Raw genomic sequence first — 22,013 nt, 5'->3', positions numbered from 1 at the left:
GTTTCAGGATACCAACAATCTTAGCACATTTAGGTATGCAAATGTGATTCACTAGAGTGTGGTTTGCATAATTCCTTGCCTGTGGGCTAGGGCACTGCACTGGCACATAGGTTCACACCCCCATTTGTACCTCACTGGTCTTGAACCTAGATGTCTTGCTTCCTGAGCAAGTGGCCTAACCACTAAGCTATGGGGGTTAGAAGATGAACAACCTCCCCTTCTGACAGTTACATGCACAAGGAGAAATAGACTCTCATACTACGCATAGGTACTAAAGCCTTCAATCACAGAGCTGTGCAGTAAAAAGACATGGGTTTTAGTTCATTGTCTCCCCAAGTTACTCTTAACATACAAGGTAAGAGAAAAGAAAATCCAGTAAGATTAAAAGGTAAAAGAAAGTGCACTTTGTGTGTCTGTGCTCAGTGGCTTATTTACTTTATGAAGACAATGCAGAAATAACCACATTGGGCAAACTGAACCCACTGAAGCAGGATTTGGCAAAGTGCACATCTACACAAGAAGACAGTCATCTTCACAGATCACTAGAATTAGGGGTACATGAATAAAAATTTTTTGGGCTGATACAGATGCCTGATTATTAATGAGCCATATCTGCCAATACTGATTTGATTGCCAATATGCAGCCTGGCAGCTTGGAGAGCAGCAACTGGCTGGTAAGTCTGTTGTGGGGGAAAGGGCAGGGTGGGGGCAGACTGAGGCCCAGCTGGGCAGGCACTGCCTGGCTGGGGCAGGGTAGAGTGCAGGGCGGAGCAATGAGTAGCTGGTTCAGGGGACAGAATTTGCTGTAGCCTCCAGTATCCTCCACTCCCAGTGCCACCACTCCCTGCCCTGAGCACAGCCCCGGCCCAACTTTCCCACCGGGAAGAGCCCAGCCTGCAGTGGCCTGCCCTTGCCCTGCCCACAGATCCAGAGAGCACGCAATACCCATGCCTCCCCCGGGGGGGTACGTGCAGCAGTGGGAGGCATCTCTCTGTTCCCCACATCCCCCAGATGAACCGCTCACAGCTCTGTACCATGCTCTGCCCTGGCTGGGTAGCACCTGTCCCAGCCCCCATCCTCCTTCACCATAGGGATCTCAATCTGCCTCCCCTGCCCGCATGCCCCTTCCTTCACTTCCCTCCCCAACAGACTTACCAGCTGGTTGCTGCTTTCCAAGCTGCCAGGTTGGCCGCATACATGCTGTGGCTGCACACATCATTTATCAACATTTTTGGCCACATCAGCCAAAAAAGGTGATTGCTGATAATGTCAATTTTCCTTTCATTGGTGCCAATACAATACAGACTGATGTACTGGTGCACCTCTACTTGGAATGCTTGGAATTTTAGCCTGAGGTGCTAATTTAGCTGAGATTTAAATTAAACCCTGAAAATGGCCCCTATGAAGGTGCTCCTGCAGATAAGCACATTGCAAACTATTAATCACTCCATTTGAAAACCTAGAAGGCAGGCTTCATGAAAAAGGCATTTTTTTCTCCTAAGAACTGTCTGCTCTGAATTGTCCTAGGGGTAAGGACAGCAGTCAGCTCTTTGACTTACTGCTCACTGAACTACTCTATTTATATAGGCGACTGCTAAGAATTTATTTATATGCACAGTATATTAAGTTATTTAAACAACTTTGTGATATCTATAGGTAACTAAATGTGTTTCTTTTGTCAGATACCCTGGACCCAACCCAATGCCATTTAAAGTCAACGTTATTTCCAATTGGGTCAGGATGTGTGTAGAAGTAGTGGGGTAGTACACTACTGGTTTACAGTGGATTCAGTCAATGTAAGCTGGGTTTGTGACATCCTATCAAAGGGAAGATGTTCCATCATAAAGAAGCCATACCACCTCTGCTTCAAGTAGGGTCAGCATTCCCTTAAACATGGACAATACTGACAAAGAGGGGATCAGGATGGATCTTTTCAATGCATTCCCCCATCAGTCTTTGTTGATAAAATTTCAAATAGAACACGCAGCTTCTCTTTATACAACATAAAACTTTGATGAAGGAAGGTGACAAACTACCAAGGCAGTGGACAAGCAGAGATTCACTTTCAGGGCTTTGTTTGTACAGAAAGGTGTAACTTAAACTATCTTTCCTCAGCCAATGTCCGTCTAGGCCAGGGGCGGGCAAAATGTGGCCCACAGGTCAGATGCGGCCCACCAAGCCATTCTATCCAGCCCGTGGGGCCCCTAAAAAATTTAGAAAATGAATATTAATCTGCTGTGGGCTGCCTGTCATGCAGCCCTTGATGGCTTGCCAAAACTCAGTACGTGGCCCTCCACCCAAAATAACTTCCCGCCCCTAATATGGGCTGATGTATATATTTAAAGGCATGCATTCCTAGCTGCTATTAAACACAAAGGCCTTACCTCTCTATTTAGTAGCTTCAGGAGCTGCTAGGTGTTAGCAGCTGGTTTTTGTCTGTCTGGTTTTTGAATCAGCCATTCAACCATCCTCACCTCTTAGTATTTATTATGTTGTGACCATTCCATTTCAATGCTCTTGATAGAGGAAATTGGGCAAATGTTCAAGACCAGTGTGACACCTACTCCCAAATCAAGCTGAATTTATTATCATTCCTCAACAGGAGTCAGTATTTCACTAAGAACCGATGTTGCCCTATGGACCATCAGCTTTGTTGTACAACTTGTGAGATGAAAACAACACTCAGGGTCTTTCTAATTTTAGGGTCACATCCTGTGAGGTGCCAAGCTTTCTGACTACTGCTGAGTTTCATGAAATGTTTCTGAATTACATTATGTCACAGGGAACATTAAGCTCCATATTTGTTTTTTTTTTCATTTTGTTTGCTTTTATAACCAGCAGAGGCATAGCAGGGCAGGTCCATGCTTGGGGCATCCGCTAACACCTGGGGCAGTACCACCTCTGGCTATGCTGATTGTGGCAGCGTAGTCAGCTGTCACTGAAGTGGCAGCTGCTTTTGCATCCCACACAAAGGCAAGGGATCGCCTCCCCCCCAGTATGTTACTGATGACTAGATTCCTATTCAAACTGTAACATTCTTGATTGCATGACTGCATTTTATTTTCTGACAGTTCACACAACACACAGCGTGGGAAGATTCACTTTCTGGGAAGTTTAAAAACAGCCAAACTCCAGTTCTGTTCAGTTTCCCCTCCTCCAAGTCAGTTTTAACAAATTAAGGAAGAACATCACAGGTTATTGTGAGGCTTTCAATTTTTTCAGCAAGCTGGTGACTCTAAAGAATCACTACTGGAGCAACTTCTCCTTTCCTTTTGAAGCTTGCCACTGAAGTCACAGATACATGGAGAAAGGAACCTGGGATCTATTTGTAATCCCTTTAAGGGTGGAAGTTAAGGGGTTTCACACAGAGCCTGACCACAACTTTACTTATTAAACCACAAAAAAGAATTTTTAAAAATCTACTTACTTCGTAAGGCTTGGACTGGGAAAGGGCTGCTGCTACCAGCAGGGGGCAGCGAACATTTCTGGCAGACACACTCTTTCCCATTGAAAGTCACCCGGTCACCAGGAGGAAAAGGCAGCCTGTCATAGAAGACATAAAAACATTACAGCAAATCTACTCATCCTCAGTGACCTACAATATCCCCTTCCATGAAAAAAAATTATTATTGTTCGGATATTTTACCTAGTTTTCCTTCATATACAGAAATCCAAGATTTGTCAATGACTCAAAGTCTAAAATATCAAAGGCAGTATCAAATAGGCAACTTCAAATGCAGAAATCAAAGCTACTCAGAAAAAGAATACTGAAGAGAGGAGAAAGATACTCAAAAGCCAGGGCAAAAACCAGTGTCGTGACAGGGATGGCTGAGAGCCATCAAGCTCATTTTTGGAATTAAAATGTAGCTGGAATAATTTCTTTTTAATGAATACAGACAAGTATAATTGATTTTATAGTGTCTGATTCATGTTGGTAAAATGTTAAATGATAGCTATTAGTTTTCTTTATGAAAAAACTTTTTGAAACAATTTAATCCTGACCAGCAAATTGATCCTGCCAGCTGTGATAATATCAAAGCTATTTTTTGAATGCATTTATTCAGAAATAAAATGGATGTGAATGTCCCTGAGGAGAAATATAACCCTAGTTATAAAAATAGATGCAACTAAAGTTGCTTGTTTTACTGAACTACAACTCCTTCCTTCTATTAGCTTCCTTACAACAAAAGACTCGCCTTACTAGATTTTTTGCTCACGCATATAAACTGCAGAGGTTGGTTTGGAAAGGAGAAGGTGGACAAATCACTTTACAGTGCTGTGGAGGATAGAATGGTTTATAGTCATATCTCAGTCTGGGTTAAATTCACATCCACACAAGCCCACATACTACTAAATCTAATATAATCCACCAAACTATTGTTACCCATCAGCTCTGTGTTCCTGAGGGAGCCTTGGCACCCAGCTTGCTGGACTTACAAAGGACTTTTTCTATTTCCCCTCCCCCCCACCCACACTCATACCTCATTTAACCAGAACTAAGCAGAAGAAAAGTTCAACAGGCATCTCGGGCCGTACATTCCCCGGTCCCAGTATGGGAGGCCTATTTAAACTTGATTGACTAAAACTCGGTTGCCAGGTTAGGGAATGCTGAGGCAGGAGACCGAGTCAGAGAGGGTGTGGGCAACATTTGGATAAGGGTTAAGGGTTCATCACAACATCCAGCTGGTTGGACCACAAAGGCTGTCATACTTTTCCTGGGATGACTGGTGGAAGTCCTCCCCACAAAGTTTATGAACACTCCAAGTAATCCCCTTAAGTATGTTAAAAGACTACAGTAAGATCTGAAAGTCATGCTAAACTGAGGCTTGTTCACAACAGGTAAAATACAAAACACTGATGCTGACTTCACAGTGCAAGCATAGCTAGGCCTGGTTGTTAATCAGTTTCTTGAGATGTTCCAAATCAGATAGCCCCTTGTCACTGAAAAAGGTAATTCATTTAAATTGAAACTGTTTATATAACAGGATTTTCCCTGTCAATTATGGCTTGGACCCCTCTTGGCTTACACAATTAAAAGAATGCTTTGAAGAGGCTGGACTAAGGGTATAAGAAAGCTTTAAAACAGCAAACAGTGTGCTTCAAGAGGGAGAAATCTTTCTGACACCATCCGCTGTTGTTCTCAAGAAGCTAGGATAAACAAATCGTCTCTTTTGGTAGCTTGTTTAACCTTCAGCGATCGTGCTAGGAACTTTGCCAGTCAACAAACACCCAAGTGCCTTGGAACTGTGAGATCCCAGGTCTCTCTTTCTCTTTCTCCTTCTTTCTCTTTTTCTTTTTTCTCTCTAAGCATAGCTTTCTGAACCTGAAATTTTTTAGTTAAGCTTGAGTTAGGTTTCCCCAAATACTCAATTGAACCAGGGCAATATTGTAATTGCTTGTTTTCCCTTGCATGGCTATTACTACTGGTACCATCATAAATTTCACATACTTAGCAATAAATAACTTTTATACTCATACTGGTGGTAACTGGGTGATTTTTTGCTTTTCTGCTTCCACCTCCCCACTTGCTCTGCAGCAACGCTTCATTTACCCAAGCCAAAGATCCCTGTAAAGCTCAAAATGATTGTGGGGTCCGCTCATCAAGAGGCTACCACTACTAGAACAGTTAGGGCAAAAGATTGGGACGTGCTGAGTTTGAGACACATAAACAGATCAGCTTGTGTAGGCTGGTTGACCCAGTTTGGCTCAGATGTGCCCTAATGAACTGAATGCTGGCCCCAAGACACCCAGCCTGATTCAGAGGTATTTTATTCACCTGTGTGCTTGTGTCTGACTGTATTTTATTGTTAGCTTAATGAACTGATTCCTAGCGTATGAGGGTGTCAGCCTGTACATGATCAACCCGGCCAGGTCAGGCATGTCGTGTGTGTGTGTGTGTGTGTGTGTGTGTGTGTGTGTGTGTGTGTGTGTGTGTGTGTGTGTGTGTGTGTGTGTGTGTGTGTGTGTGTGTGACCGATTTGGTGGCTGGAGAAACCCAGCCCCATTGAAACAGAGTTCTGCAAGGTAGCTCCATTGGGGATGAGGACTTGCAGAAGGGAGAGATACAGCTCCATATAGAAACACAAGTAACACAAGCAGCACATTGCTAGAATTACAAGGGCTCTAGAAACATACCCCTGATAAATGAGCACACCCCAAAGTGATGGGCAAATCTGGTAACACTATGTTTAAGTGAATGGTAAGAAATGAATTTTTTTCCCCAATCCACTTGGATAATCAAAAGGAAAGCACCAAAGTAATAGGGAATTTTTTTGTGGGGAGGGCAGGGGCTGTTTCTTACTATGTACTTAATGCAGTCAGTGTACATTGCAATGGAAACATAAAGAAATAAGTAGTGTAAAAACAATTTCAGCTGAAAAGAGAAGCTGCTATTATATCTGCATGTTTTATGTATAATGAAAAAGAATAATTGATAACCTAATACCATGTTGACAGAAAAATGATGTATGTTAGTTTAATTTAAATATTGACCTACTTTTCCACTGTTCATAGTGAAAATCTACCATTTAAATTATTTAATTATTTCAATAGATTATTATACATTGAGAATTGTGCATGTTGCTCATTTAATTTCCAAAACAACAAAGGTTATAGAATTTCACCCAATAATTCATAATTGAAACTGGAACACCTATGCTCTAACTTTTATAGCCATCATCGGTTATTGGCATTCCCTGCATGAAATACTGATGGAACTGACCTTGTATAGTTAACAGGAACTTTGCCTTTGTTGTCAAAGTGCGATAGGATTTGAGCCTATATTTCAAGGGTGGGCAACTATTTCAGCTGGAGGGCCACTTAATGAGTTTTGGTGAGCTGTTGAGGGCTGCAAAGTGCCTGCCCCCTGGTTGCCGTCTTGGGGCTGGAAGTTCCGCCCCTAATCCCTGAACTTTGCCACTGAAAGTCTCTCCCTTTGTTCCCAGAAGTATTCCTATCTTGGAACGAGAAAAAAAACAGATCATATACTAAGTCAAACACCTACTATAACATATTTTAATTGTATTACAAAAATATTTTTGTCATGATTTGTGTTTGCATAGTGTATATAGAGGTGATGCCAACAACTCAAAAATAAAGTCTTACTCTTGTGTATTGTGTGAGGAGGTGTGTGCGGTGTGGTTGGGGGTGCGGGGATGTGTATGGTGAGGTGTGGGGGGCATGTGTGGTGTTTGTGAGAGGTTGTGGCTGTGTAAATGGGGGCATAGGGTATGTTGGGGGTGTATATATGGGGAGGTTGTGGGAGCAAGGTGTGGGTGTGTGGGTTTTGTGGGGCGTGAGGGATGGTGGGGGAGTGTGAGAACCCCTCCAAGCACTCTCCCCCCCCCCGGTGAACAGCCCCTGCTGCTGGCAGCAGCAGCTGCAGCAGGTGGCAGGCGCTTGTGCTCTGTGCAGGTCCTGCTGCCCAGCGGCATGCAGCTCCAGCCAGTGCTGCATGTAGTGGTAAGGAATGAGCCAGGTTGGCCCACCTCTATTGTGTGGGACTCCCCACAGCATATGTGCAGCTCCTGACACTTGCACACCACCAGGAAAGCCCCACAGAATGGAGCTGGCTGCCTTCCCTGCCCCCTGCCATCCATGTCCCAGGACTCCACCGGAAGTGGATGGGAACCCTGCCCCCTGCTTCCCAGTAGAGTCCCAGGACCTGCAAAGCAGGGGGTGGGACACGCAGCTAGGTCCATTGCATGTGGCTTCCCCAGTGGTGCATGAGTACCAGGAGCTGCACTTGCACCATAGTGAGGCTCACATGACAGATGTGGGCTGGCCTGGCCGTGCTCACTGCCACCACATGCAGCGCTGGCTGGAGCTGCACACTGCTGGGCAGCAGCACCTGTGCAGGCCATGAGCAACCCAAGTGCCCGCTGCCTACTGTGCACCATGGAAGGGAGTGTGTGTGTGGGGGGGGTCCCCCTACCCTTCCTCACACCCACGCTCTGCTCACCCAAGCTTCACACTCCCACCACTCCCCTGGGCGCAGGCTCCATGCTTCCGCCCAACTGCAGCTCCCCCTTCCTCCACTCCTGCTGCTTCCCTACCTCCTGCCCAGAGGGAGCCCTGCAGCAGGGAGATGAGAATAAGCTTCTAGACACTGGGGAAGCTGAGCAGGTTTCCCAGCAGCTGTTGCAGTGGCAGCAGCAGCCCTGCCCGGAAGTTGTGTGCTGGCTGGGCTGGGTCTTTCCAGGCACAAGGGTAAGAGTGAGACATGTGGGCTGGGCAGGGTACAATTAGTTGGTGGGTGCCCACAGGCCAGATGAAATTGCCTGGTGGGCCAGGTTCGGTCTGTGGGCCATATTTTGCCGCACCCCTCTATATCCAAATTGAGATCATCCAACTAGACTTCCTGCTGGGAAGTGTCAGGAACGTGGCTGACATCAGTACCAGACCCAGTTACAGACTAGGAAGTAGTGGAAACAGTGGAAAGGCATTTAAAAATAAGCTGGTTACAAAAAGTCTAGTAAGTCCTCTGCCTATCTTTAGATTTAGTTCACTGGGGGCCAAACTATATGGCACATGTAGCCACTCTGTGGGCCTGGTCAGGGCTGGCTCCAGATGCATCATGCATCACGCAGAACAGGCACTTGTGCAGTGCACTGGCCCTACATACAGTATGCTGTGCATGTGCACTGGCTCCAGCCTGTACTGTGTGCAGCTGATGCCATACAGGCTCCGTGCACTGCATGAGACCCACAGGCAGAATGGCAGGCTGGATGATAAGGCTTCATGGGCTGGATCCAACAACAGAGCTGAGCTGCTCTATTTGCTGCTCAGCTTTCAGCTCCCTGCCTGATCTGATACTCTATTTTTTGCTACCTGCCTTCTTCACCTGATCTGATGTTCCTCTTTCTGCTATCTGCTTTATCTGTCACTATGCTACCTGTCCCCTCTCCAGTTTGTTATGCGCCACACACACAGACTTCCTGTGTGCCACTTGTGGCACCTGTGTCACAGCTTGGCTATCCTTGATTTAATTTGTGTACTAAACTATAGTAATGAATCAGTCTGGTTTTCCTTTAAGGAGGAGTGATAACTACCAGAAGGAGTTTTCATCTACATCTCTAGATCTGAAGGGCCACAGAACAGCACTTCAAGGGAGGGGGTGGGGTGGGGTGGGGTGGGGAGGGGAGTGGTAAAGCAGGGGAGAGTAAAGTTATTTCCAGGCTTTGAGAAATACAGAGATTATTCCCATTTTCCCTGCTCTTTCCTTCTCTAAAAAGAGACCAGCAAAAGCTTCCTTAAAGGAAACTGTAAACACAAAGGGCAAAAAGGAAAGATGGGTAAGGTCTTGATTTAGTAAGTATCTTGATTTCAATATATAACTCATGTGATCATGCATATGCTTCAGTATGTTGCGGAATGAAACCTAAGTCTGGGACTTACCCAGTATTCTCCAAGATGGACCTTTTTCCCCACCCCACAAGCAACCAGAAACAAATTGACAGGCCAACAAAATGAAAAGCAAAATAAAGTGATAAAGGTCAATTAGCGAGGTATGAGTTTTTGAGCTCTATATTGAGATCAGGAATGTATACAGACCCATAGGTTAAGATTAGCCTACCAGTAATTGTGCATGATGGCTCTTCACAATTATTTGTTCACCTTTAACTAGCTTCTTGAACTTAAAAATATGCAATGCGATTTCATGGTGGGGCAGGGCTTGGAAGTATTTGAAAGACAATGATTACAAATTTGTTCCATGCAATATTCTGAAATGGTTTGTGGCATGCTATTAGCCTCTTTTATTATGGCCCCCCCTTCCTTACTAACAATTTTTGTTTTAACTACCCTCACTGCTTTTTCTAGTCCTGTTCAAGCACAATCTCATGACATATTCAGCAAAATGACATTTCTGATCAGGGCTTAGACTAAGATTTGGGGTGAGAATAGGGGGTTAAATTCTGCTTTAACTTGTAGATTGTCACATGGACAGGGTGCAAATAAGGCAGAATTTGGCCCAGGTGATTGAGTACATAGTGGAAATGAGACAGACGCTGTTTGTTACAGAGCTGTCTAGTTTATTGGATGATACAGAAGCTTTAACTATAGGAGAACAAAGGTAAAACTGCCCAGGGCACAAAGTATTGAGATATAAACAATATTTTTAATATACTGAGATATTCCTCAATATTAGTGCCAGAAAGGCAACCCAATCATCTAGGTCTGACTCTCAATTAGAGCAGCCTTAGCATCACCTGCTTGCATAACCTGAACCCAATTAAGAAGAGCCAAGTCACAAAGTCATGGTGTGCATGCAGTACTACACCATGCACAAAATCTGCCTTGGACTCCAGAAAAAAATTTCTGTATTGGTAAAAAGTTGGACAATTCCTTTAGCATAATTGCTTAGCACTGAACTGCTCTGATGTAGCCTCCTATGGAAGGAGAGCAGAGTCGTACAAGTGCTTAGTATCTGCAGCTGGCACTTCCAAAATGGAAGAGAATCAGGGCCAGATTAACCTTTTAGAGGACCCTAGGCAAACAAACTTGTGGGCCCCAGGCTGGTCAAAACCCCCTTCTCCACGCTGGCACTGCCGCTGTGGGGGAGCAGGGCTTGGAGCAATGTTGCCAAGTCTCATCAGAGAAAAAAGCAGTACTGCTTTTAAAAACAAGCTCAAAACAAGCCCAACACATGTCAAAAAAAGGGGAGAGTGGAGGTGGGTGGTGTGTGTGTAGTGGGGGCAACAGGGTATGTTGGGTTGTGTATGTGGGAAGGGGGTTGTAGGGGCAGAGTGTCAGTGTGGGGGGGGGTGAGGGGTATGGAGACTCCCACCATATGGCACACAGCTCCCACTGCCAGCAGTGGCTGCCTTTGGGGCCTGTACAGGCACCAGTGCCCTGTGATGCATGGCTTTGGCCAGTGCTTCACGGTGGTGGCAAAAAACATAGCCCTGCTGGCCTCTCTTGCACCAGGCTCCACGCAGCCCACATGAAACTGTGTTACCAGGAGGAGAGTGGTGCAGTCTGTAACCAGCTGCCTTCCCCACCCCATGCCAGGCAGGGGATGGGGAAGACAGCCAGCTCTGGGCTTTCCCCAGTAGTAGAGAGCCCAGCACAAGGGAGGCAGCTTGCAGGGCTGCGTTCCTTGCTCCCACTGTGCAGCACTGGCCGGAGCTTCGCCCAGGCCTGTGCAGGCCACTAGTATCCCAAGGGCTGCTGTTGCTGGCAGCAGGGGCTGTGCACCATGGTGGGGAGTGTGTGGAGTCCATCCCCATGCCCTGCCCACCCAAGCTCCATGCTCCTGCTGCCCCCTAAGTACAGGCTCCCTGCTCCCACCCAGCTGAAGCACCTCCCCTCCCGGCACCCACCCTTTCCCTACTGATGCCTGGAGCAAGCCAGAGGCTAGGGAAGGCACACAGATCCCAGGGACAGGGGCAGCAGCAGCTGGTGGTCCTTCCCCACCTGGAAGGGAAGGGAGAAGGGCAGGGTCATTTGTGCCACTGCAGAGGGAAGGACCGGGCCCCTCTGCAGCTCAGGGCCCTAGGCATGTGCCCAGTTTGCCTATGCATGAATCTGGCCCTGAAGAGAATTCTTTTAAAATTCAGAATAATTTGTAGGTGTCAAGCACCTTTTAAAGTAAAGGCCCCTCAGAACAAATGGATTGCTTCAACTTTACTTCAAGCCTTCTATCATCTTCTGCTCTTTAAAGCAAATAAAGAAATACCTGACTTCTCCTAGAAAGAGTAAGTCATTATAAATAACGATGTACCAATTGCTTCTATAAAGATAATTAAAACAAGAACAAATAGTTTTATTTTACATGGTGCTCAATTTCTAATTGATTCCCTCTGCATAATCAGGATTAGCTGCTCAATTACTTGTAGGTAGTAGAAGTAAAAGTGAAGAGGAATCAGAGGAGGAAAGGTAGTATTCATCTAATAGTGCAATTCAGGGAGGACAATCTACATGCAGTTTACAAAAAAAACTTCTATATGGGCGTAAAAATCATGATTGGCTGGCAGCATTCATTGTTTTCCACACTGGGGACAGAGATGTGTTCTATTTCTATTGATGTTACACAACAAGAAAGCTGTTCTTATTCTATAACAAAATGTAAAAAGCCATAACTTCAAGCCCTATAAATTATGTCTAGAATTTTCACTGAGAATCTGCATCCTAGTTGTTTCCCAAATTAGTGCAAAGTAACTGTTTCTTCACTCTATAGCTAATGTTTCATAAACAATTATTTCCCAGATGCTTAATTACTACTACAGGAAGTATGTGCACATACACAAGCATAAAATATTCTTTAAAAGAAAGAATATTTCATATATATGAAATACATGATTTTTATTTTACTTATAATTACAATCACCTAAAAACCAGGCAGGTACTAATCTTCCTTTTGTGATTAGACCAATACATTTAGCAGTTCTATGCAGTATATGCAAGGTGTCTCAGTCACTTAAATCCCACGTGGCTTATGTAGGGTTATAAGCTTTTTGTGGATACTCTGCAATAAGATAAATCTAACCCTCTAGGTTAATATATATACACATGTTTTGGAGCCTACTGATAAGTCTGAGGAGTATTACAGGAGCACAGCATTGCAAGTAGTGAAATACTGAGCCCAGGGCCTATGCCAGAACAGATTTAGCATAAGTAAGGGCCTTGTTATATGATAATTTTGGGCAGTTCCTGGAGCTCTTAACCCCTGGACTGTCCACATATCACCTTAAAGTGATTTTAAGTAGAGGTGCTTCGATAAAGATATTTTGGCTGATGCCGATGTCCTATTGTTAATGAGCCATATTGGCTGATACCGATCTGACTGCTGATATGCAGCCTGGCAGTTTGGAGAGCAGCGTCCTGCTGGCAAATCTATTGAGGGGGAAAGGGTGAGGGGCATGGGAGGGACAGATTGAGGCCCTTGTGGTGAGGGAGGAGGGGAGCTGGGGCAGGGGCAGGCACTGCCCAATTGGAGTTGTGGCATGGGACAGAGCGGCCAGCAGCTAGTCTAGGGTATATGGTGAGGGGGGAGGTGGCTCCCACCGCAGTGCACACCTCTGGGGGAGGCACAGGGGGGGCGCATGCCCCCTGGATCTGTGTGCAGGGCAAGGCAGGCTGCTGCTGCGGGCTGAGGCCAGGGGTGGTGCCATTCTCTTCGCAACAGAGGGCTGGGCCGGGGCTGCACTTGGGGCAGGTGGCAATGGTGCTGGGAGCTGGGGCTATGGGGTGGGCTGTGGCTACCCCAGTATTGTGGTAGCCCCCTCGCAGTGCTACCACCGGCCACCCTGAGCGCAGGTGTGGCCACTCCTTACAGATGCACCACTCAGGATAAAGTACTCCATTATCCCAGGAACTCTCACTCCCACCCATACAGCAAGGATAGGAGCCTGTCTTGGCTCACCAGTCCCCTAGTGGCAAGTCACAGCTGTGCAGGTAGGGGACAGTCAGAGAAGGTTTCTAGACTAAGGGTGTGACTGCTCCAAACTCTAAGCTAGCACTAACACCAATCAACGCTTGTGCAGCTCAGAGCTTAAGGTATAACAAGGACCTAAGATGCTGCCAGGGGCAATTTGACATGAATAATATTATCAATTGATTGCAGGTTACAGGGTTTGGGATAAGTGATAAATAACTAGCAATTTCAGGTGACTGAGGATGAATAAGGAAGAACAAGAAACTACGGAAAGGAGTGTATGGCTACTTCGGTATTCTTTTGTGAAGTATGTATCCAATCACTGTGGAAGGTAAATGAAATAACTACTCTATTAATTAATTAAAATAAACAAAAAATAAGACTGGAAAGGACCTCTAGGACCATGAACTCCAGCATCTTGTGCTCTCAGTCTATGCTTTAACCGAAGATAAATGAAAATGATGATTATGGAATATGAGAAATTAACCAGTAACATAGGAAGGATACCTAAGAAAGCAGGGGGAAAGATTTACAATATCTTACAAAAGATTGTAAAAAGGGAACATGTTCTTGAATGAATATGTACAACAATGAAGGGGACGAATGGTGCATCAAGGAGGCTCCTGGCATAGTGCCATCCCAGGGTGATGATCGATTGCTGATCCAAGTTGCATCACTCAATCTCAGTTGTATTAAGACTCCTTTCATTGGAAGGGCTGCATAATCCAGATGCAGGTTGTCATGTTATACTTCTGTTAAAGTGTACTAACAAAAGTGTTGTTACTCTTCCTCATGTGTCTTAATGTACTCAATAGGACCAAGACTTCTGTACTGTAGCTGTTGTTCTAGAGGAGGCTGAACCCTAATTGTATCCCAACTATCCAGCTGGTTCAATAAAATATATCCTTGCCTAGGAATATCTCCCAAAACCTAAGAAATCCTTGCCTCTCACATAATTTCTGGACCATCATGGCTAAAACATCACTCTTACACTACCCTCTCATTTGACACAATTGCGTCATTATCCAAACACTCGATCCAGGTTTAGATCAGGCTACAGCTTTCATTAACATAGTATCTGAGAACTTAAGATTTGTCATGAAAAGTCTGTAACAGAAATGAAGAGAATTTTGGCATCAAACAGACTGCTTTCTTTCTTCCTGTTCCAGCAGAAGAGTTTGAGTTAAGGCTTTGGTGCCTTCCCAGCCTATACCTCTCAACACAACGAACATCTCTCAAAGATCTGTTTTACAACCTTACAATAGGCCAAACTAACTTCACAATTAATGTCAGCTGTCAGTGGCACAGATGACCCAGCTTTCACTATGGCCTGTTAAGAAATGATGCCTGCCTCCATACTGTCATCCCAGGTAATGTCTTTGGCCACAAGCCCTTCTAAATCCCTGCAGCCATGAAAACAAAGTCATTCAGACACCACTGGAATTCAGTGGAGTCAGTTCATCTGCAAACTTTTGAATTACGCTATTAACTCTCCATTACTTCCCTGCCTCTAGGCAATATCTCTAAAGATGGAATAGTTATGCTGAGCTACAATCACCACTAGAGAGTGATAGAATAAGTTATCACTAGTCCGAGGAATATGCCGTTTAGAACCTGGGTAATTAAAAGCCAAATGATCAGAACAAGATAGAGGGACACAATTACACATGACCTCACATTAGGCCATAGTTAATGTTTAATTCTCAACCTCCAAATATACAATCATTTCATTGTATATCCATTTTTTTTCACTTACTGAAGTGCTCCATGGCATGCTAGTCCCAGTGGGATACCTGAAGAAAAATCTGATTACTGAAACGCTTGCTTTATATAGAAGACAATGGCTTTTCAACACAAGGTGGAGAGCAACAGAGAATTCAGCCCCTGTTCTGGGGTATCAGATCACAATCTATTACTAGTAGCATTATCAGTAGGTACAGAAAAAATATATTACCACATTTTTTGCCCTTGGCGTTTCCCCCCCTTGCTCCAGCTGCTTATGCTTTGGTTTTTCTGACTGATTTGAAAGAACACACACTTCAACATCCCACCAGTTTCTATTAAAATCTTGTCTTTTCTGAAGATGAGAAAAGTACCATTGCAACTGTCACTATCAGAAGTGATGATTCAAAAATCATTAGTTTTCTATTCAGTGCAAGAGCAGTTAATTAAAAAATACTAAAGTTACTTTTTCAGCTACAAAGAATATACACTATAAAGGCATTCACTCTGAGGTAGATGCAAATTCTTATCTGTAATTCAGCTTCTGCATGAGTATAACATAGGCATTGAACAAGATGATGTTTACAACTTTAACCTTACCATACAGGAGGGTACCAGTAACATCTGCACCGCGCCCCCCCCGGCTCTTAGCAACCCTGCCCAGGACACTAAAATAGTATCACAGAATCATAGAAAATTAGGGTTTGAAAAACTGAACTACAATCAACTCTCCTGGACCTCTTTCCCCCTCAGATTGGCCTTCCAGGGGCTCCTGCCCACCAGTTCCCTGAGCAAGTCCAAGTCTACTTTTCTGATGTCCAAAGTCCTTACTCTGCTGCTCTCCGTCCTTCCTTTCTTCTCTTAGGATTCTGAACTCAATCATCTCATGGGCACCGCTGCCCAAGTGTTGCCATCCACTATTACATTCCCCACCAGTTTTTCCCTGTTTGGAAGCAGCTGGTCAAATTTGCGAGCAGCAGGTCAAGTTCAGCAATAGCTAGTTATGCTTCTTGTTCACAGGAACCCTATGCAGTGAAGAGAAAGAATTAGGCTCTGCCAAAGGGCAATCCAGAGTGACTGTGTGCTGAGCAGTGAGTACCTAAAGCAGTGATTGTCAACCATGGTGCTAGGGTACTGTGGGGGTGTTGTGAGAGCCCATTAAGGGTGCCACACCACCTTGCTCCTATGTGAGGTGGTAAACCCTCTGCTCCTGCATGCAGAGGCCTAAGCCTACCCCACCTACTTTGTAGGCACCTGCATTTTCTTCTTTGATGAATTTCATGGCACTTGAGAATCAATGAGCTTGAATATAAATTCAGAAAAGATACAGAGGGTGCTTTGAAGCTAAGAAAGTTGAGAACCACTGATATAGCTGGTACCACATAAATGCTGCAGGGGCTTCTGCTGCCTTCCACCCCTTTCTTTGCCCCCATGCAACCCCCATACTAGCTACTCCCACACACCCAGCATCCTGCTCTGCTGCAGGTAGGTGGATGCACAGATATCTGCACTTTGCAGCCTGGCTCATTTTCTCCATGCCTCCAACACTCCCAAGGGCAGTGGGAGGGCCCACAGGGGTTGTTGCTAGCATATGTCTCAGTGGCGGTAGCTGCCCTTGCCCCCTCGGGTACAGATGGCGGAGGTGGGGAAGAGGCAGTGGAAAGAACAGGGCATGGCAGCCCCTGCAACTCCTACGTGGTACCAGTTAGATCAGTGGCTCTCAAATTTCTTAGCCTCAAAGCACCCCACTATATCTTTTTGGAATTTAGATTCAAGCTCATTTGATTCTCAAGTGCTGTGAAATTCATCAAAGTCATGGAGGGCACCTTGAGGCTAAGAAAGCTGAGAACCACTGGTCAATAGGAAACACAGGTTACGTTGGAACTTCAGGCCTTCAGAGACGTCTCTAGCCTCAGAGGTCCCAGAGTGCCCTACAAAGAAGTATTCCTAAAGTATATAGACTACATTGACTTTAAGATGTCATGCAGTGCCCACGGCCACTTTCACTTAAAACCAGAGACAAAGGAAGTGCTATCACTTTTTGCAAAATGACCAAGTAGTAAGAGCACTCAGAAGAAGTAAAGAACCTAGATGTTAGGCCTTCACCACGACTGGATGTCAAACCGTCATCTCTAAACTCCCAGGACAATGCCCTTGCCACACAACTATTGACTCTAGTTCCTTCTCTCTACATTACTTATGCACTTTACATTAAAACAAAATGAGAAATAATCCAGGCACAGGGACCAAGACCCATAGCTTGCCCCCAGTCCAAAGGAATGCCCTCACCACTAGGTGACAGGGTCAGGATCCCTCTCTCTTGCTTTCCTAATGGCCCCCTAAATTGCACATGCCTGGCTGACCACTGAGACAAATGGATAGTGCTCCCAGATTCTGTGGTTTAACCACTAAATTATCTGCAACCGTTATCTCTTTCCTGAATTTGCAGGTACAGCGTCTATGAGTGCTGTGCTCTGAACTGAGCTCAATGCTGTTGGTGCTTCTCCAGGGATTTAAGCAGTTTAGGCTCTTCCCTAAACTCTTCTTAAGTTGGTATGGAAGACAGTGGTGAGAACTGGGCATTTAAGTGCTCAGACTAGATCATTTCAGAGAACACTCAGAAGCTTAAGGCACCTAGAGATATTTCAGCCTAAAACAGAGGTACTTAGTGAATTTACGTGTCTAAGTGATGCAGGGGCCACCCAAGTGGGGTTGATCTGAAGCCTTGTGTTGTGACTTAGGGACACAGATTCAGCAAAAGTCTCACTTATTCACCTGAGCGGTTTGGATCTTGCCCTTAACAAGTAATCCTAAAAAACCTCTTGGGTGGGTAAAGAACACCCTCTGTTAGTATTGGCATCAAAAGTCTTGTTACACTGCAGACAATGGGAGCTTTCCCTGGATTTTAAAAGAAGCAGAATCAGGCCTAATGTAAATCAGACTAACACTTGAGTTCCTGCCAGTTCATACCTTTCCCAAATCAGATATCTAAAGAGAGCTGGCATTCAATTCCAGATTTTCAGAAGGCTTCTCCCACAGCAGGGGAAGCTATCAGCTGTCCAGTGTGCTATGACTTACATCTAGAATTAACAGCAGGCACAAAACGTAGACACGAACTGCACCCTGATTCCTGGGGAGAGGACACTAAACTCCTACCCTCCAAATCAGCAGGCTGAGTTACTGACAGCAATTTTATTGTGTTTTCTTTTAACCCAATTGATATAGACATCAGTTTATTGCCTATCATCATACTGTTTCTAAACTCCAGGACACTAATGGTGACTTGGTTAAGTTAGCAGTATTTGGATAAGTATTGTTTCTATAGGGAGCATGAAGTACGCCTGGTTTGAAAAGCTAGGGTCAGTTTGAAAGGAGCTGTGATGATTTATAACATTAAAGGGCCTGTCCCAGTGTTTCTTATGTAACAGGATGACAGGATTATTTTGCTGATCTGCACCATAAGTGTGCCATTGGAAACTAACAGAGAGACACTAATTGATTCACTCTTGTAACGTGTTCAGGCATTGAGGTAGTATGGATATGTCTGCATGGCACACGGGGTGCAATCCTGAGGCATGCCATGCTAGCTCTGCACACTGTAGCTTCCATAGCACTGCAGTGTCATTTCTCAGCAGCAACAGCTTCTTACTTTTCTCGCAGCAAGAGCTCATTGGCCCCACACAGCACTACATTATTTCCAAATTGGCATGACACTGTCCTATATCTTATAATTATTCCCCCTCTGTTTTTGTGTCTGTCTATACAGCTTCTTCAAAACTCTTGAGAGCAAGCCCCCACCCAACCACTCCTGCTTCACATACCAAATCCAGAAATTAGGCAGTGAAGTTGCCCAGGGGGCACCCTCTGCTGCTACTCTTGAGCCTACAGGAAACAACTTGAAAACTTATGGGAAGCCCCAAGGTGGCTTCAGTGTTTTGGTACATGCAAAGCGGGAGCTGGTAGATAGGACTACGCTTCCTGGTGGTGCTCTCAGAGTGTCTTGGAAGTAGAGAAGGAGTACTCTGAATGTGTTCCTAGGGAGAAAGAAGAAAGCCTGCTTGTGTCTTTATCCTGCAATTTCAGATAGCAGCAGCAGAGGGGAGGGTGGGGACTCAGGGGAATTCTTCCCTGTAAATTGTGTTGAATCCAAGCATTTGGTGTTACAAATGAAAAAATGGGCAGAAATATTGTAGATTTAATTTGAATAAAGTCCTATCATTGGGAACTGCATTTTAAAAAGCAATTTAGCCCCAATACATCTGCATTTAATCTCTGTAGCAGATTGTCCTTAAGAGCTTCCTTGTGCTGTAATTTTAGCTCACATTGTTAGGAAACATGAAGTTAAATAGTTTAACCACTGTAGTTTTTCCTGACCTTTCATGGAACTGATTAAAATTCAACTGTGGACTGCACCAGCTTGCCAAGTGCTAAATTTGAGAACATCCTAGTAAAAAAATTAGGTTTCATTTATAAAACCTAATAAAGGAATTGAAGATTTAATTGTACCTTGTAGAAAACCCCCCAGTATTAAAGCTTTTCTCTTTTTTCCCCCTAGTTGAAGAAAAAACTCTGGGTCTAGAAAATACTGATACCATGAAGAAAGCGCACCAGAATCTTGCCACATGGTAGTGAGTTTATAGATGAAATCTTTATGCATGGTGAGACTGAGAAGGCTCTCGTCAGCTGAGTGTCATCCTTCAAATGGCCAATTTTAAATTCAATATCTAGCAATCTAAAATGGGAAATACCACCTTTTTCTCTTTACATCTTTTTGATCTTTGTCTTTTGATCTTTATTCTTTGTCAACAGACATGACTCCAAAAGGAACATATCTTGGGTTACAATGGAGAAAACAACTGATAACGTAGGATTCAATAACACATTTTATAAAAATGGCTTCCTTTTAAACACCGTATTATAGAAAAATAGAAAATCGGTTTGAAAGGGATGTTAAAACATCATCTGGGCCACGTATCTGTGTAGGTGCTTGGCAGTTCCAGCCCATGGCGAATTCCCTGCTGCCACAGACAGACGGCTACAGTGACTGCAGCACAGGCACACGTTCTCTTTCAGGTCAGTCTGTTCAAAACTCAGCTAATGGCATTTGCAAAGGCTGGTTGTCAAGGGCAGTCTAGTAAATGCTAAAAAAGTAAAGCAGCATCAGTGTGTGAGGAGAAGAGATTCAACCACAATGGAAACTACAGATCCTTCGCATTTCAGTCGATTGGGCAAAGTTGGGCACAAAGTTCACAAAATATTTTTGAAAGTTTGACTGCTGGTCATGAGATAATATATACAGATAGCTATGAATGTACTGTATAGGTCTTATAAATTGTGGCATGATAGTAAAACTAACTGCATGAGAGGGACACTTCCTCAATAGCCTGTTGAGATTGTTTTATCTCTTAGCCTCACCAAGGATGCACGGCTTTTGTCTTTTGAAACAGAATATAAAAATTATATATATTTTTCATTTAGTGAACATACCTGCAAACAGCGCACACAAAACAATCTGGGTGGTAGGTTTTTCCCAGGGCTGAAACCACTTCGCCCTCAATGAATTCATCACAGCTGAAGCACCGTGTGCCATAGAGTCTTTGATAGTCCAAAGTACAGATATAATCTCCCTGTCTCACAAAAAATCCTCCTTGAGCCAGGTCACATCCACAAGCTACATGGAGAGAAAAGACAGAGATTCAGAAGCCTGAAAACAAGCTGCACACGAAAGAAAATCAACCTTCATACATGATCAGAGTATATATGTATGCTACAGAAGCATCACATTTTGAGGGTTTCTATTCATAGAATACCTATAAGATTGCTATTCCTATTGGTCATCATCATACATACTGTGCATGTCAACAGGCTTATTTTATTCTATATAAAACTTTAACCGCACTCTGAGAGGCCTGACTGTTGAAAGCTGTGCTCCCAGGACACATACTGTGTTGGGAGGCCACTCACCTACATTTACTACGATAAACGAATGTATAAGGGTTGCAAAGCCTCATGATCCAAAGTATTACACAACCAGTAATTTATGACAGGCTGTTACCAAGGCTCTTTTGCAAGTCCACCCCCAAGGTCCCACTAAGTACTGGAAGGATAAAAACCTATCAGTACTGGAAGGATAAAACCAGGTCATGTTACCAGAAAAAAGGGAAAGGACAGAGCCAAGAGCCTGTGTGAGATTTTAGCAACAAAAGATTATCCACATCCAAATGGATCTGCACATTCAAAGGGGCCTAAAATGTTAATGCTCAGATTGGATCTTTATAATATTAAGACTGTTATACTTATTCAAAGTTACAACAACATACCTGTCAACTGCTCTGACTTCATTTCTGAAACTGAGGTAGTATTTGCAGTAACAGTGTTCTGGCTCAAGTTCTCTCATTAAGGAATAACAAGACATTTCTGAGTCCCCAGAGGGTCATCCTAGTCCTATTATGGGGGGCTTAACATGCCCAGAGGTGGCAATAGAATTGCTCCTACATATCAGTTATGTAACTCAGAGTTGGTTGCAAGCTGTATTTCCACTGCCCACTAGGTAGAAAATAATTCTGTCCCTACTTTCCGCAAATCATCACGGAGAGGAGAGATGGACTCTTTGCAGTGCTCTGCTGATCACCCTCCTGCAGTTTTGTTTTTTGACTGAGTACCTCCTCTAGCTCCCAATTATTTTTGGCTGCACAAATGGCTATGGAGAAAATCCACAAGAGTGAGTGCTGTTTCAGACAGGAATAATGCCCCACCACATTCTCTCATGGAAATCAGCAATCTCATTACTCAAAGCCCCAGCTCTCAGGGTCTCTGAAGGAGAAGAGACCACAGGATCTCAATGAGGAAACATGGAGAAGCCACTGACGTACTGTTTCTTTCTCCTGTGTACCCCAGGACACACTTGATCTCATCC

General features: G+C 44.3%; 1 protein-coding gene across 12 annotated transcripts in view; it reads right to left on the bottom strand.

The window, feature by feature from the left end:
* ABLIM2 (actin binding LIM protein family member 2) overlaps positions 1–22,013 on the bottom strand; it is a 270,175-nt gene that overhangs the window by 154,487 nt on the left and 93,675 nt on the right. For all 12 annotated transcript variants that reach the window (XM_090035514.1, XM_090035516.1, XM_090035518.1 and 9 more), the window contains exons 3-4: positions 20,585–20,768; positions 3,428–3,543 (exon numbers count right to left, since the gene is read on the bottom strand). In XM_090035514.1, the coding sequence (XP_089891640.1) occupies positions 3,428–3,543; positions 20,585–20,768 (300 nt within the window). The remainder of the gene's footprint in view (positions 1–3,427; positions 3,544–20,584; positions 20,769–22,013) is intronic.

The sequence above is a fragment of the Crocodylus siamensis genome, chromosome 2 (assembly GCF_052110815.1).
Source record: "Crocodylus siamensis isolate JL-2025a chromosome 2, ASM5211081v1, whole genome shotgun sequence".
NCBI lineage: Eukaryota > Metazoa > Chordata > Crocodylia > Crocodylidae > Crocodylus > Crocodylus siamensis.
Note: the sequence above shows the minus strand (reverse complement) of the source record. Positions and strands in the feature narration are given on the sequence as shown.